The sequence below is a fragment of the Pteropus medius genome, unplaced genomic scaffold (genome assembly GCF_902729225.1).
Source record: "Pteropus medius unplaced genomic scaffold, Ma_sr-lr_union100, whole genome shotgun sequence".
In the NCBI taxonomy this organism is placed as follows: Eukaryota; Metazoa; Chordata; class Mammalia; order Chiroptera; family Pteropodidae; genus Pteropus; species Pteropus medius.
The window spans coordinates 6831118-6848398 of record NW_024351647.1 but is presented as its reverse complement, the minus strand read 5'-3'; the positions used below and the strand labels follow the sequence as shown (position 1 = coordinate 6848398).

The 17281-nt window shown below is 34.7% G+C and overlaps 1 protein-coding gene and 1 non-coding gene across 6 annotated transcripts in view; both read left to right on the top strand.

Moving 5' to 3' along the window:
• SLC12A6 (solute carrier family 12 member 6) overlaps window positions 1–17281 on the top strand; it is a 77146-nt gene that overhangs the window by 12565 nt on the left and 47300 nt on the right. The window contains exon 1 of one of the 5 annotated variants that reach the window (XM_039843995.1): window positions 6670–7041. The exons of the other annotated variants lie outside the window; for them this stretch is intronic. Within the exon in view, the coding sequence (XP_039699929.1) occupies window positions 6921–7041 (121 nt within the window). The 5' untranslated portion in view covers window positions 6670–6920. Of the gene's footprint in view, window positions 1–6669; window positions 7042–17281 lie in introns of those variants that run through there. 5 annotated transcript variants of the gene reach the window in all.
• Window positions 14238–14356, top strand: LOC120587246 (5S ribosomal RNA). The gene has a single exon (XR_005648898.1). It is a non-coding gene; the product is annotated as a 5S ribosomal RNA (ribosomal RNA).

The following is a 17281-nucleotide window of genomic DNA, read 5'->3' as shown; positions in this document are numbered from 1 at the left end:
AGAAATAATAGGAAATAGAAAACATTCTTCCTTATTAAATGAAGTTAATTCTTTCCTTTCCTGAAAAATCACCAGTTTTGATATTTTTTCATTTAAAAAAAGTCATTTTCTTCTGAGGAAAAATAGGATTTCTTATCCAGGAGAAAACTAAAGCTGATGTGGTTAAGTACGCTGCCCAAGGTCATGCAAGTAATAAATTGAAGAACAGTGAATTGAACCAAATGTGGTTCTAGTACCAGTGTTCTTGTCATTACATTTTCTTACTAACAGTGGTTGGCTCTGTTGAAACATTTATTAAGTTGAAATTATATAGTAGAGTAGAGGAAGCATGAAAGAAATGAAATTTTTGTCTTCTGTATACTAGCCTGGCATTGGGGGCATGAAAGGAAATAGTGTGGGGGGGTGGGAGCGGGAGGTAATAAAGCGATGTTTCCTGCATAACTTAAGGTTTTGTGTTCCTAAAAGGAAATCCAGCCTAACAATGTATATATCACTGTGTTATACACAAATGATCTGCAGATAACTAGGGCAGTGCCGTAGCGCTGAATTACCTAAACAGTTATTGTTTTAGTTACATTAGTCCGTCTTAATGAATATTCATGTTTAAACCCAACTGTCATCTCACTCAGTACATCTATTTTTTAAATAGAGTTTTGTTGCAAGAGAGGAAGTAATAACTTATAAAAACAATTTTTCTATGTGAAAATTTACCAGGAAATTTTGTTTTGAGTTGCATTTTCATTTTCCTTTTTAAAAAATTTGTCCTCAGTTTTGACATGTTGCTTAATATCAATTTTATTTTCTATACACTGTAGTCTTGATTAGAAGCCCAACTAGCAAGTATTTCTTAATAAAAGAATGAAAATTTCATACATCAGAAATGAAATAGCTGCCATTATACTTTGGTTGGTGAGTCTATCATACCTTGGCTGTAATGATATTAGACTAATGAAAGAGATGGACAGCCTTATGTAGAGAGTAGCAATATTGTGAAAAAAGTTAACAGTGGAAGCTGAGGCCTCTGAGTAAGGCTTTTGATGATGCCTCCTTTAGTATTTGGGTCAGCAGCCAAAATGGCTGACATAGCTATCAAATTAAAGTAGCCAGCCATCAACTATCCTACTACATTATTCTAGTCTGTAAGGAGATATATTCAGAAATTGAGAGTTTTTAGAAATTTGCATAACAGTTTGATAGAGCAGTTTTATGTCCAATGAATCTAATAAAATCGGAACTTGTCTTTTTTTGTATATATTTTTCATTTTTATAGTAATTCACTTTTACTACTTTTTTACAAAACTTTTCGTCCACAATGAATTGGAAATTTAAAGAAAAGTAGTCCTTTACTAGAGATAAGTTGCAAAGCACTGTTCTAAAACTGGTTCACAGCCTTTCTTTCATATGTTTGCCTAACCTTCTGCCCAGATACCACATTCCAGGGGTAGTGTTGCCCTACCAGTGGCCCTTTGAAGCATGAGTATCTGACTGGGGTAGGGGAGGAGATTAGTCTTTCATGCAAGTCTCAAATTTTCCTCAAGAATTGCGGCTTTAGCAGGTATGATCTCTTTCCTCTCCATATAACTCCATATCTGAAGTTACAATTCAGATATTTTAAAGAAATTTCTTTTTCCTCTTAAAACATCTCTCTCGATAGGATGAATTATTACAGATTTATTGGTATAATGATTTATAGAATAAAGAGTATGAAAGGTTTAAAACTGAGGACAAAACTTAATTAACCTTTGTATCTCAAAGTTCTTAAATTTACTTTGATTAAGAAAATTATTTTGCTCAGGAAAATTAAAGTATAACGTAGATAGTTTTCTACTTATATTTAGTTGCTGGCCAGTGGTTGTGATGATTCAGTAAGATGTCTGCCCTAAATATTTTGATATTATAACTTATTACATTAGAAGCAACTGCTTGGAAGTAGATTCCACTTTCTTTACTATTTCTTGTAAAGACATTTCTAATAAAGCAAATACTGTAAACACAAAATTATTAATTGGTTATACTTTTAACTTTAATGTGACTAGATCTCAATAGTAGATAAAGCACTCTGAACGGTATCTTCAACCTACAGGAGTTCAGGAGAGCTTCATAAGATTTGAATCTGTTTCCAAATCAGAATCCATTGTTCTTTGCTCAGCACTGTCATTGAACTTGTGTGTGTGTGTGTGTGTGCACGTGCACTTAAGGTGCTTACATAAAACCTTGTTTTATGATGTGTGTGAGAGAAAGATTGAGAGAGAATTCTTTGAAAAGGTATAGACAGATAAAATGAATTAAGTCTACAGTGTGTGTACTCATGAAATCTAGTCTGTTCTATTTTATGTCTTTCCAGCTTTTTAATAGCATCCTGGTGCCTTTGATCAAGCTTTAATTTCATTTTTTATTTTAAAAAAAGAATGTTACTAAACATTTTACTAAAACCTCAATGTCATGTCTACAAGAGCCTCAAGAATGAACATAATGATATTTCGGTAAAATTCACGTATTCAAAATGTATGTGGCTATTTAATTTCAGGGATTTTGCTTATTACTACTCACTTATAGAAGTTTTCTTGCATCACAGATCCATTTTTAGCATGAATTACTGGATTCTTTTTCAGAATCATTTGAGCAGTGAGATTGTGTTCTCAATTATTTGCATAGCTTTTGCACAATGCAGTTCTCAGAGGAAATACATAAATGATTTGTCCTAAAATTGTGTGATTTTTCATGATATAACAATGTATTACAGTCTGTTAGAGAATCCTTATGTTGAAAATGACTTTCCATTGACTTTCTCTTCATTGTTCCAATCTTTCTCTAAATCTAACTTGCCTTTATTTAATAGATGGGTTGAATAAAACAAAACATTAGCTATCATGGCTTGTTAGCTGTGATTAAAAATAAGTAATTGGGTACTATGGCACGGTAAATTTCACTTTCAAAGTATTACCCAAAGTAGACCCATTCTTCTAAAGAATGGGATGCTTTTTTTTTTTAAAGCAGACATAATATAGTCACAGTGTTTTACTGAAACTAGTAAAATAAGTATATATAATATTATGTATATATATAATATGTGTAATATTTGGCCTAATGTATAATGGTGTAATCCCATTATAAAAGCCTTTTTGCCTTATCCTGGCCTTTATCTTACTACTTAACAATACTATAGATTTTTTTTTTAATGTAAAAATTTCAAAACTGAAGACTCTTGTTTCAAACAACATTCAGCACTCTAAAATCAAACTATTGGATAAGCATTTATGCAACTGCCTAAAGTTTATATGACCCATGTGGGTCAAATTCCAAAGATCTTTAGATTTCAGTGAACTCAAGTTCATTGTGTTTTTTTCCAACATTTTATTAAGAAAATTTTCAAACATACAGAAAAGTTGAAAGAATTGTGTGGCGAGTACCTAATATCCTTATCTTCCAGATGCAGTAATTAACATTTTGCTGCATTTGTTTTATAACATATTTATCACTTCCATTAATCTATTTTTGAAGTATTTCAAAGTGGCCGACATCAGTGTGCTTCACCTCTAAACACTTCAGTATACATATAATTAATGTGTAGTGTATAATTTATAATACATAACGTTTTTGAGATTCATCCATATTGAATCTGTAAGTTCATTCTAGTTTATTGTTGAGTCTGTTGCATGACTATTACACAACAGTTTCCTTATCCTATTGACAGATACCTGAGTCATTTTCTGTTGGGCTCTTATGAATAAAGCTGTTATAAACATTCTTGTTCAAACTTTTTTATGAAATTATGTTTTTATTTTTCTTGAGTAAATACCTAGGAGAGGAATTGCTTGATGAAAGGGTAGATGTATGTTTAAATTTATTAAAAACAGCCAGACCTTTTTCCAAAGTGGTTGTACCATTTTACATTCCCACCATCCTTGCCAACAGTTTTGTGTTTTAATGTGCAGTGACCAATAAAGTTGAGCACTTTTTCAAATGTTTATTAGCCATTTGTATAACTTCCTTTGTGAATTGTCTGTTTAAATCTTTTGCCCATTTTGTATTGAGTTGTCTTTTAATCATTGAAGTGTGGGGGATTTCTGTATATTCTAGGTACAAGTCCTTTGTCAAGTATTTGTTTTGTGAATATTTTCTCCAAGTCTGTTACTTGCCTATTCATTTTCATAATGGTGTAAGTTCGTTGGATTTTTTAACATTTTGCTATGAAAAGTTTCAAATATACAGTAAGTTTAAAGGCTTTATAGTAAATACCCCTATACCCACCACCCAGAGTCTGCCATTAACATTTTATTATACTTATCCTGTCACATATCCACCTTATTTATGCATTTCAAGGTAAATTGCAGGCATTAGTTCACTTCCAAGTACTTCAAATACTTCAAAATACATATTAATTAGAATTCAGTACACTTGTGTGCAGATTTTCTCCTTTTGAGGTAACTTTTCATTACAATGAAATACACACATTTTAAGTGAACATTGGCAGAGTTTTGACCAATTCATATACCTGTGGAACTCTAGACTCTATCAAGATGTAGGATATTACCATCACTCGGAAGTTCTCCATGTCCCATCCCAGTTAATCTTCACCTTCATCTCCCCAGAGGCAGCCATTACCCTGTTTTATTTTTGTACCATAGATTAGTTTTACCTGTTCTAAAGCTTTATCAGCACATTCATATATTATGTACTCTTTCGTTTAAAGCTTCTTTCACTTAGCATAGTGTTTTTGAGAGTCATCCATTGCATGTATCACTGGTTCATTTTTTATAGCTGAAATGGTAATTCTTTCTATGAATATATCATTGTTTATGCATTGGAGGTAGAAGAGGTAGGTACACTTGGGTCGTTTCTAGTTTTTTGGCTATTAGTAATAAACTACTATGAACATTCTTGTACAAGTCATTTTGTGGAACTATGTTTTCATTTTGGGGGTGAATACCTAGGAGTGCAGTTCTTGGATTACAGGGGAAAGTACCGGACCCTTTCTCAAACTGGGTGGACCAGTTTATACCCCAGTAACAAATAGTGTTTGAAAGTTCATTTTGTTCCACATTCTCACCAAATTTGGTGATGTCGGTCTTATCAATTTTAGTCATCATGGTGGATGCATAATGGTGCTTCACTGTAGTAGTTTATTATACTTTAAATAGCTATTTCTTACATCCCACCGTCTCTAGCTAGTCTCTCTTCATACACAGCACCCTCACACCTCAGCTTTACCACTCTACCCCCAGCTTTTTATGTCCTGCTTTAACTTTGTCTCCAATTTTTTTTATGCCCCTGCACTTTTATCTACAGTCCACTCTAGGAGAGAACTGTTTTAAAATTGCTGACCACTGTGATACCAAAGCATCAAGTTGTAAATAAATTACCTCTATTGTAGATTAACAGGAATTTATTACCTTCCTACTTGTTTAGTTTGGGGAATTCTTTTGAGGAGAGAAGTAGCAGAATAACATTTGTACATAGGCTTATATGTATAAACTATGCACAGATTTAAACACATCATTTTTTCTGTCCATCAACTATAGAAGATTAGTTTTAATTCAAGTCTTTATAAGATAAATATGAAAGGCAAGATCCTATTGGAAATATCCAATGGAACTGAAAGAATTTGGTACCAGACTATAATATTGAAATCTTTGACCATAAACTTCTTCTAGGCTGCCTATCACAAGGGTATCAGAAGTTTTTAAATTGGGCTTCACCATTTACAAATTGTGTTACTTTGGGCTAATTCTTTAGCTTGATTAATGACATCGTAATGAAAAGTTTCTAGTGAAGAGCACAAAGTAGGTCTTTAACAACTATTGGTTTAGCGGTACATATTTGAATAAATGAGGATTAGAAACCATAATTCCTTTGTTAAATTTAAGGGCAGTCTTACTTGTCAGGTGTTACTAACAAAACCCTTGTGTTACATCATCAACATGGAAATTAAACAGGGCTCAATTACTAAACTCTCTCCTCTCAGTGGAGAGATAGGGCCTCATATTCTATGTAAAGTCATCAACCGAGAACTTGATACAGTTATCTGATAAAATATACCAAGAATTAAGTATATTAAGCGTGTGCTGAAGGAACTGTGCACCTCTTAATCTGGGCAGTGGGTGGGGAGGAGGGTTCTTGGATATATTTTCATTAAAACATGTTTAACTCTAATACCAAAAATTCTGAATTCTTCCCTTTAAAAATATTTTATACTCTTTTAGACAAACTTGGACTTTTGGTAAAGTTAACGTCTCTTCTTGGATATCTTTATATACACTATAGTGTCTAGAACTATGCCTCATATAAAATATGTAGATGTTCATTAAATACTTGATGGATGTTCTCAGAAAGATAAGAAAAAACTTCTGTTGATTTATATGACTGTTTTCCATATGTTTTGAAATAAAGCAACAGCAGAAGCTTACAGGATAGTTTGTATTTTGTTTGCTAAACTCATTTAGTGCCAGTCTTTAAAGAGAAAAGTTTATAAAATGAACTGTTCCCTGATCTTTCTGGTGTGTGAGATATGAGGACAAAGGTTGAGACCATGACTCTGCCTAGGGATGGAAATAACTTAAGGAAACAAGAAGGTGAGTACACAGTAGGCTGCAGTTGATGAATTCTTCCTACTCTCCTGCTTTTGGCAGCTCTGGGAAAGTAGCCTAAACAGCTCTTGGTTTTCTTGAGCTTAATAATCATAAGCAAGGGGTGTGGTGCTAATCCTTTTAAATGAATGATAAACACTGTGGAAGGCGTGTCTTCCAGTGTTCCACTCCCTTGGGTTGCAGGTCACGTGAGCTGAAAATACTTCCCGATTCCCAGCTGTTGGTCTCATGTAGTTAGTGATCAGAGTCTGAAAGAGGCACAGCAAGGAGGGGATAGGCAGTCAAAGTAGGCTGGAAGGAAGTTTACAGAAACAGCACAGGATTTCTATAACAATGCCACACTTTACCGTGACTAAGGTAGAAGACACAGAGGAAGGGGCAGCAGCTTTGGTCTCCCAAGAGGAGACCAGCTTAGCAGAAATAAAAGCCCGGATTCAGCATTCAGATGAACCAGGTAAGTTCTCAACTTAGGAGCTTTTGGAAACTATAGAGTTTTTCTTGAAAGAAATGGTAGCTAAAATATTCAAAATACCTCCTTCAGGATGGAGAAAAAAAGTATTGTGGTTAAAGTGTTTTTCAGTCAATTGTTTCACTCCCTTGTATATCTGATAACTTCTCTATTTTCACATTCTGGTTTGTTTTTCCCCACAATGAGTTCTGTGTTCCTTACCTACAGGTGAAATTGAATCAGTGGCAATGTATGAAAAGAGTTTTCAAGTAAAAAGAAAAGCAAAGTAAAAGTCAATTTATGTGGAATTTAGAATCACCTTTTGCTCAAACAGTTTAAATTATATCTAGAAAAGTACATAAAGAGGGACCATGGTTCAGTAATTTTTTGTGCTATGGACTTTGCACTCGTGACTTCTCAAGTTACTCAGTATTTTGCCTCAGTTTACCAGTTAAACAGTAATTTAATAGTGAATGGTCTAAGACGTCTTTCTTTAATGAGAGAACAAAAGTACAATAGATCATTATGGTCACTAACAGCATCAGGTTTAATAAATTTAATGACTGTGATTACCCCTATTATTTTCTTTTTATGGTAACAGTTACACTTCCTGGGGGAACTGTGGTTTTGAATTTTTAAACATGCTGTAAAAATCTTAGTTAATATTATGGTATTAAATATAATCATAGTTTGAAGCCCTTAAATTTTAAGTCTGTAAGTTTCATAAATTGTCAAAAGTTTCTCTAGAGTGTTAATAAAAGCTAAGGAAATAATCTCTCAGATTCCTTTTAATTCTGTGATTCTGACTTTTCCCTATAGCAAGTAACATCACAATTCCTTGTTGTAAACAGCTGTGTTTACTTTCTGTCTTACCAGACCTTCATGAATTTTTAAGAATCTCTAAAGATAAGGACTATCAAAAACAAATTTCCTTCTAGTGAGAGAATTTACTAGGAGAAGATAAGAAAGAAGGTTTTATGAAAACTCTTTGTGAGGTTATTTTCATTTTGCTGAATAGTCAGAGTGATAAGAAGTTGAAAGTAAGTTTAACCTACTTTGAACTTGAACCTGATTTTCCACAACTTTAACGCAAAGAAGTTAAGTTCGTTTTCAGGATTGTGTGTATTTGAAGTTGCTTATGTTTGCTGTCCTTAGATTTTAATCCTCTTTGCCTTTTGTCTTTGCTATCATCTTCTTTAACTTCACAAAATACAAACAAGTGAGGTCTATCTGTATCTCCTTTCATTTTTCGTTTTTTATTTCCTTCACCACCTCTGTTTTATTATTTTATCTTTACTGTTTCCATAATGTTTGAGGAAATTTGCTTTATTCAGATTAGAACATGTTGAAATCATTTAATCTATTAGGAACCACACAGAAAAGCCATAAAATTTTTTTATAGCAACCAACTTTGTAATAAGAGACATTACTAGGCTTAATTTTCTTCCATAGTAATTGTTTTGGACAAAGAAGACATGACAGGTAGAATCTAACTCAAATTTAATAGGCTTTTTATTTTGGCATTTTCCATAACAGCCCAGAAAGTGCCCACTTGAATGAACTGTTGTTTGGTAAGTAAACAGTTGATGGGGATTTATTACCTAAATTGTATTTATCTTTATTGAAAGGTTAAATTAGAGAGGAAGGACGTGGGAAATGTATATGGGAAAAAAACAAAACCTGAAAGGTTTTTTGTTTGTTTGTTTGTTTTTTAACTTAGGAGTAGAATGTTCTTAAAGATAGATGGTGTTTTTGGAATGGTTGCTTGAAATGCAACTTGTCTTCTGAGTTAAAAAATCCTAGATTGTAGTTTTGTTGCAAGCACTTCTAATACTAGCCAGTTATATAACCAGTTGCCTTTTTCATTGAGTGTTTTTCCATCTATAAAAAAAATACGGAGAGAAAAATATGTACTGCCATATAAATTGAACATATTTAGAAAGCAGATCATCCTTTAATAGATTTTAAAATTTGGGTTTTTTTGAGGCTTATTTGAACTATATGGGTAATTTGAGATAAAATAGATATATGAATATAGATATAAAGTAATTTTAAAAAGAAGTACATTAATCCCTGCCATGCTAGCAGCTAGAATGCCAGTCTAGTGGAACCCTGATTAATTATGGTTTCAAAGGGAAAAGCAGAAACTCAGGCTTTCTTGACTGTTTTCCTCCTCTCAGTCTAGTTTCATTGCCTGATCCTATGTTTTCTCAACAACCTGTCTACAGAATTAGCATGTACCATACTCTGTATGGTAAACAATCACCTGTTTACTTCCCTCTCCCACAACAGATTGACTCTATAGGCTCCTCGAGGGTAGAAACCTTGTGGGATCATTTTTGTATCTCCAGATCCAGATTAATTGCACATAATAGGCAACTCAGTGAATAGATTTGTTCTCTGCCTTTTTTAACTCACCAAACATATGTTCAGTGCAGATATCATGCTAAGTGTTGTACTTTTTTTTCCTAAGGCTACAAAGGCATAGGAAGTATAAGTTCCCCACCAAAGGCAGCAGAATGGCTTTGGAGCCAGGGACTGGGCTTTGAATCCCAGTCCTCCTGTAGAAGTAGTGATGATTTGTATTGTTGTTTGAGTGACTTTGGGCAAGTTATTTAACTTCTCTAAGCCTTACTTATTGATAAAACAAAGATAATAGTAGTTACTTTACAGGGTGGTTGTGAATTACATGGGGAAATAAATATAAAGCACTTAACATGTGTGACATGGCACTCAAAAATAAGAGCAACCTTTTACTTATTACATTGTGATTAGTAGATTAATAAGAACAAAAACAAAACACTATGGATAACATGATGGAGAGAGTAATAACATTGCCTGGAGAGAACTCTGGGCAGGTATCTCAGAGGATAGGACACAACCGATTTTTGAAAGGAGGTCTAGAGAAGGAGATTACAAATAATAGAAACAATTAAGAAGATATGAGAGGAAGAACATGTGGGAAACACAAGTTTAAGGGAGTTAGCACATTGAGATTGCAGTAAAAGAGCTCAAAGATGAGGCTGCTTAATGAAGTGCTAATCAGTTTCATCCTTTCCCTACTCTGTGGGGCTGGTATGTGTTATTGCCTTTTTAGAGATAAAGAAACAGGCTGTTGACGAGTAGCTTGCCTCCAGCTACCCAGCGAGCAGTGGAAGAGCCAGGGTTTAGACTTCTGAATTTTACGTGATACCAAGTCCTAGCTTTTTAAGAATAAGAGAAAATTATATCTTAGTATGCCTGGGCCACAGTCCTTTGATGTAAATATTAAGAAATTTGTGATTTTCCAATAAGAACAATACAATAGATTTTTACTGTTTATTGCATTTATTTAAGCAGGTATAAATGTGATATTCATTCATTTATTTAAATATTTATTGAATTTAAGTATTTTCTATGAATGTTCTAACTCTTCTCCCTCACTCCTCAGATCTTCTTATAGTGTCTGTGGATTAGGCAGATTTTGACTGCTGGATTTACTTTCACTTGATACAGGTAGCAGATTGGAGGATTTCTCCTTCCTTTGAAATAGAGTTCTAAGGAAATTTTCAGAAACAGACTGATAATAGAAAATAAAGGAACCTATATTGGTAATGAACAACATCTCCAAATACTAACTCTCAAGTAATATGAATGGTATGAGAAATTTTGTGTTAAATGGAGTTTAAATTTTATTAAGGACCCACATGATGTTAGACTGTTAACTAAACATTAGTTCTGCTTGTTAACCATGGAAGCTTACCTTCTAAAGAAGGTGACATGACTACCTTCTTTTATTGACTAACATTAAAATAAGTTGAAATAGACAACTAAAGACCTTTGTATTGATGAAAAAATCTTTCCTATAATGAAGATTTAAAAGCTTTATTTGGGGTGGTGGTCCTTTTACTATCCACATGGGGTTTTTACCAACTCAACTAAGAGAAATTCAGATTTGTATGTTTTAAAATCTCAGGGTCAGAAGTTTACCTGGTGAGCAGTGGCAGAGCCAGGGTTCAAACTTCTGAATTTTATGTGATGCCAAAGTTGTCATCACATAAAATTATCTTAATGAGGAATGTTTTTCTGCCTCCCTCCCCATTCTTAATATTCCATCATTGTCAGAAAGCCTGACATCACCTAGGAATATTATAAGCCAATAAACTTTAAAGAATCTAGCATTTCTTGGTTTTGCCAGGTTCAAAGAGGAAACAATTTTATTCAAAAATGTCATAGACATAGTAATAATCGTCGAGCGCCTACTATGTGCCAGACTATACTAACAAATACTGGCTCATTTAATCCTCACAACTAGGACAGGTACCCATTTTCACCATTTTAGAAATTAGGAAAGTGAGGCAGCAAGAAATTAGGTTATCTAAGTGGTAGGTGTGGAATTCAGAGTAAGGTCTCTAACTCTAAAAACCTTTTTTCTTTTCACTACACAACGCTCTCTCTCTACTTTAAACACACATAATTAGTTATGTTTTCTGAACTAGGCTTCTCTGTTTTCTCAGTAATTACTAATTCTTCATACATTCTATATCTTTTGTCTGTGGATTTCTCAAAATTAATTGAAAGTTACTTGCTGTTTTCATCTTTTCATGTGTTGGATTGCCTTTTTGTTTGGTGTACATTATTTCCTCACATAGATTATTTTTCCAAATGATGCTAAAAATTGATAAATCTGAACAAGCAAGGAACCTGGCTTAGTCAGACAATCCTTTAGTAACCTTCCACTACTCCAATTTCTAAGGAGACACACACTTACCAGATAGGAATAGGAGGCTTAAAGACTAAGAGTTTAACCCATTACCTGTTTGCCCTGAGACTACTTGCCAGCAGCACTTGCAGCCATAGCATTTACCCTGAGATAGCTCATGGATTACAGTTCTAAACCTGCCCCCAGAGTTCGCCATGAACTATCTTGCTTTTATTATTATTTTCGCATCGCTCTAGTATATTGGTAGTCTTTGGAAACAAATGACATTCGGTTGGTAGCATCGTTTTTAGTAGTGGTATTTCCATTAACAAAATACAGTAATTCTTGATCGTGGAAACTATCAAATCCTAGAAAACGTGGCATTCCTATGCATGTTAAATTAATGCTGGCAGCAAGCTGCACTTTTTTTTCTAAAAGAGAAAAGGGTTAAATGGTGGAAGGAGATGGAACTGAAAGTGAAAGAACTGAATTTCAGTATAACTTAAGAATAAATATACTACTGAAGTTGTAAAAGCTATGTTTATTTTAGTGCATTAGAAAAAATTGTAATATTTCATTTTAAGGATCTTATTACTAAGAATGAAGCTATGTAAAAACACAAGTGTGTTTAGAGAAAAATACTAATATAGGTAGAACATAGATATGATAAAGATCAAATATTCTGCATAAATAACATTAACGATTTTGATCCATTCCAAACTTTTATATAGTGAATTAGATCTCATTTTCTTTCCTATGTGCTCTTTCCACTGCAACATATAACTTTTTTTGTGATAAGAGATTTCAATGGTTGTATTAGAAATCGTGAATTTATAGTAAGAGTACTTTTCAAAAGCTGTCTACATCTTTCCCCCACTACATTGCCTTTGTTCATATATTTTCTTCATTTGGACTCTCTTCTCTTCTGCTTTCCCTGTCTACCATAAAAAAATTACACAAACCCACATCACCTCAAGACCAGGCTCATATTCATTTTCTCCAAGATGACTTGCCTAATTCTCTACCCCAGCTTTCATTATTCCATCAATCAGTATCCATCAGCACTCAAATATACTTTTCAGTATGCCCTAAATTTGCAATGGCTTTATAATTAGAATTGTATTTCTTCAGCAGTATCTCTTCAACTGTAAATTATATGAGTGTGAGGGATAGTGTTTTAAGAGTTTTTTGAAAATTATACATATTTTTTATTATGGAAAATTTCAAACACAAAAGGTCAGTGACTTGCTGTTCACATCTTTTACATTTTCTTTATTTTTAGATGTTCTTTATATTTAAGGATATCAGCCTTATGTAGTTTAAGTTGCAGATATTTTTCCCAGTCAATATATCTTTTAAAGTTTTATTGAGGTATAATTGACATAAAATAAACCACACATATTTAAAGTGTACAGTTTGATGAGTTTTGAAATGTGTATACATCCCTGAAACCATTATCATAATCAAAATAAACATTTTCATCACTCCGAAAGTCACCTTGTACCCTTTTATAACACATTCACCTAATTACCTGGTCCCCAGGCAACCACTGATCTACTTTCTGTCACTAATACATTAGTTCACATTCCCTAGAATTTTATATGAATGGAATCATACAGTATGTACTCTTCTTTTGCCGACTGCTTTTACACACCAATTATTTTGAGATTTATCCGTTTAGTCAATATCCTTTAAATCTGCCTGACATTAAAATCTTCATATTTAGAGTTTAACATTTAGGGCAGTAATTAATAATGGTACAAACCACAGAAGTTTGCACCTCACAGAGGCTTTTAAAATTTTGACTTATTTGCTGAGATTTGAATGTTTTTAGGATTAGTTTGTAAACAGGATTTATTTTTCAGAGAAGGTCTAGGAAAATGAAATTGTACTATTTCTCTGTTCATAATTCCAGCCTCTGTCTGCCTCCCTTGAGTCAAATGACCCCTGGATCCAATGAACAGTTAGGTGCAAGTGAAGCGTGGGCTCCGTGGGAGCTCTGTCAGGGAGAACTGGCCCAGTTCTGGCCCATAGGGGCTGGACAAGAGTCTTGGGGGTGAATAAAAGAATGGCACATCCAGGAAAGAGCTTGGCTTGGTAGAAATCCATGGACTCCTGAGGAGAAGGAGAACGAGAGAGAGAGCCAGGAGACTGATGTCTCCTTATCCCTGAGGCTAGGAGATGTAAGGAGACCTGAGAGTGGGGAGGCTTCCTCCTGGTCCTCCACAGGGCTGGTGACTTGCCTGCTGCACTGCCCGCCTACGGGGTTAGAGACTGCTTTGTCTTTTATTCTCTTGAGACTGCTAGCTCTTGTGGTTCTTCAATAACAAAATCTAAGCCCCTCTGAGGTAACAAAGAAAAAATATCTGGGGAAGCGAGGCAACCAGAGAGAAAAATAACTTAGAATAAACAATGTAGTAGACTAGCTAAATAGAAATGCCAGAGGAGTCAATAGCTTGAATATGAAAATAGTAAATAATAGGAGCATTTAAGGAGGTTGAAGTAGAAAAAAGACTTCATTGTCTACAGCCATGCTACCCTGAACAAGCCCGATCCCATCTGATCTCGGAAGCTAAGCAGGGTCAGACCTGGTTAGTACTTGGATGGGAGACCACCTAGGAAGACCAGGTGCTGTAGGTGTAAAAAAATAAAATAAGGGATTGTAAACTGGCAAGGTCCTTGCAATCTGTAAGGTCAACCAAGGGTTGCCTCGCCTAAAAAATAAAATAAAATAAAATAAAATAAAAAGACTTTATTGAACAAAAATATGAATAGGGATTTGAGATTCTAGTCCCTCAGTGCCATCAGTTCCACCTCCTCCAACATTGAATTGTCCCCCTTCCACACTTCAGTGGCCTCTGCTGCAAGAGATGGGCTTGCATAGCCTGTATAAGACTCATATGACTGGTCCTGGTTCTTGTTCCACTCAAGCTTCTGCTGCTGTTGTCTTAACTACCTTTTCTTTAAACCAAGATGGATCAGAGGGAAGATTGCTGAATAAATTCCCATAAATTTCTTTAAGACTTGCTTACAGTGTTCTCTACTCCCATAGGCATGTTTGGCATTGCATTTTCACTACTTTCTACCTTAACTTTCTCATCCTTTTAATGACTAGATTTGTTGGGAGAAGTTTGGCATGACAGCATGGCAGTCCTATAGTTCTTTCAATGATTTTTTTTTTCTGTTTCTTTCTGTGGTTATACTGTCTTCTGTTCTCTAGTATTTCCAGGGCTTGATCTCAGCTCCACTCTCTTTACATCGACTTTAGGAAAGTTTATCTTTTTATCTCTATGTTTTGATGATAACTTTAAAGTCATTTATTTCCATCGTTAACCTTTTATTGCAACTACTCCTGAATTTCTTTCTGTGTCTTTTTCTTTGAAATCACTCCACATCAGTCAATTAACAAACACGTATTGAACGCTTTATAGAATGTATAAAGCTCAATGTTACAAAAAATTGTTATTGTCACAGCAACATTAAAGTTCTTGCCCCCAAAGCACTTATAATGGGCAGGTAGGACCCTCGTCCCACAACATTCAACCCCACATTGACTCACTGGGCCTCCTCTCATTCTCTTGTTTTCCTCCTCTCATTCTTAATTTTGGCAACTGTGTTGCTGGGTGGTGGGAGGGCAGTGAGGGGATATTTCACAGCTGTGAAAATTGGTACCACCACAGATTCACCATTTCCAATCTCAACTGTACTGTTAACATTTCAGCATTTCTTCTTTGTGATCCTAGTTAGCTTCCTTTATCTAAGTTTCTCATGAGACTTAAAATGATCATTAAGCCCCCAGTCCTCTATTCCCTTATATTCAGCCTTTGACTGAACTTCTACTTCACAGAGTAAACTATGTTTCCAAAACACCTTTTCCCAAATTTTTACCAGCATCTGTATTGACACTGATTCTTTACCTCCTTCCTTTATTATTCAGTATGCATCTGTACACCTGTACTCTAGAGCCTGTCTTACCACTCTCCTGTGTTTTCTACTACTTTACTGACTCCTTCTCAGTGTATTAAAATCCCCACCCTATCTCTCTCTTTTCCTCTGTTTTCACCAATTGTTGCTCATTTAATCTCCTAAACATTTCTCAAATCTGTCCCCTTCTCCCCATCTTCATTGTTACTGCATTAGTTCAGGATAGTCCTTTGTCTCTTCTCTAGGCTCCAGAAGCCATCCATTACAGTAACCACCAGAGGAATTTTTCTCACACATGAATCTCATCCTTTTACTGCCTCATATAAAACCCTGTAATGATTCTTCGTTGCCCAAAGAATAAAGTCTATACTGCTTAGTAGGCTGTACTTGTAGCTTCATGATCTACAACATCCCACTCTAACAGCCTCCTTGTCTATCACTCTTTCATACATACTGCACACCAGCTGTAACATGTTCTTGAATGTCTCTATTTCCATATATTTTTTCCATCTTCCTGATATGTTCTTTCCTTTCTTTACCAAGCAAACACTTGCTCTTCCTTTAAGACTGAGCTCAAACATCACTTCTTCCTTAGTGACTTCTCCATTACATTTTCCAGAAGATATAATATAATGTGCACACTCTCATAGTTTTGTTTATATTTCTAATATAGAACTGTAATCACCCTGACGTAATTACTTGTCTTAGCCATATGTGTACTATAAGCCCCTTACATGGATTATTCATCTTTGTGTATCCCCCAATGCTCTGGCATGTAGTTTGACACCTATATGTGCTTAGTGAATATTTGTTGAAATAATAAGTTGATTAAAAGTAATACAAGGCAACATATACCCAATAGTTCAAAGGAAGATTAAACCTGTTAGAAAATTAAACCTCAGGTAGGCCCAAGGAAAGAAGCACTTGAGTTGGGACTTTGAAAGATGTAGTCAGGTAAGTGGAGAAGAAAGAGAAGGAAATTTTCATTAAAAAATTGATATACACAAAGATATATGGGTCTAGAATCAAGGCTCACAAAGCATCCCAGAGAATGTGAAGCAGAGAGTTCATGACTAAGAATAGCAAATGGTAAGGTTAGAAAGGAGTAAACTAGTGTTAGATTATAAAGGGGTTCGAAAGCCAGGATGAGGTTTTTGGAGTTCATCCTGTAAGCCAAGGGGTCAAAAAAAAGTAAACCAGGATCTATTTATAAGTGTTTAAGCCATTAGCCTCTGATACCATTACCACGCCCAGTCTGAGAATTCACTGTAGGAAGGGAGGCAGAGCCTGCAAAGGCACCCCTTCCCTGTCCTTGGAGGACTTGTATTAGTTAGTACCTCACACATGATGTTAGGATATAAATAAACAAGAAGTGAGAACTATTTTTTCACAAAATGGTTGAGGACTCCTGGCACGTGGAGACCTTTGAATGTGTTTTTTAAGCAATGAAGCAATCTGATAAAAGCAGATTTTAGGACTACTAATATGGCAGGATTGTTTGAAGATGGGAAAATTGGTGGAAGGGAGAATAATTGAACTATTTTAATCATCTAAGTCAGAAAGGATAAGAATATAAATGATGGCAGTGCAATGGGAAAAAAGAGATATGGAAGCCAAAATCAACTGGATTTAGTGAATGAG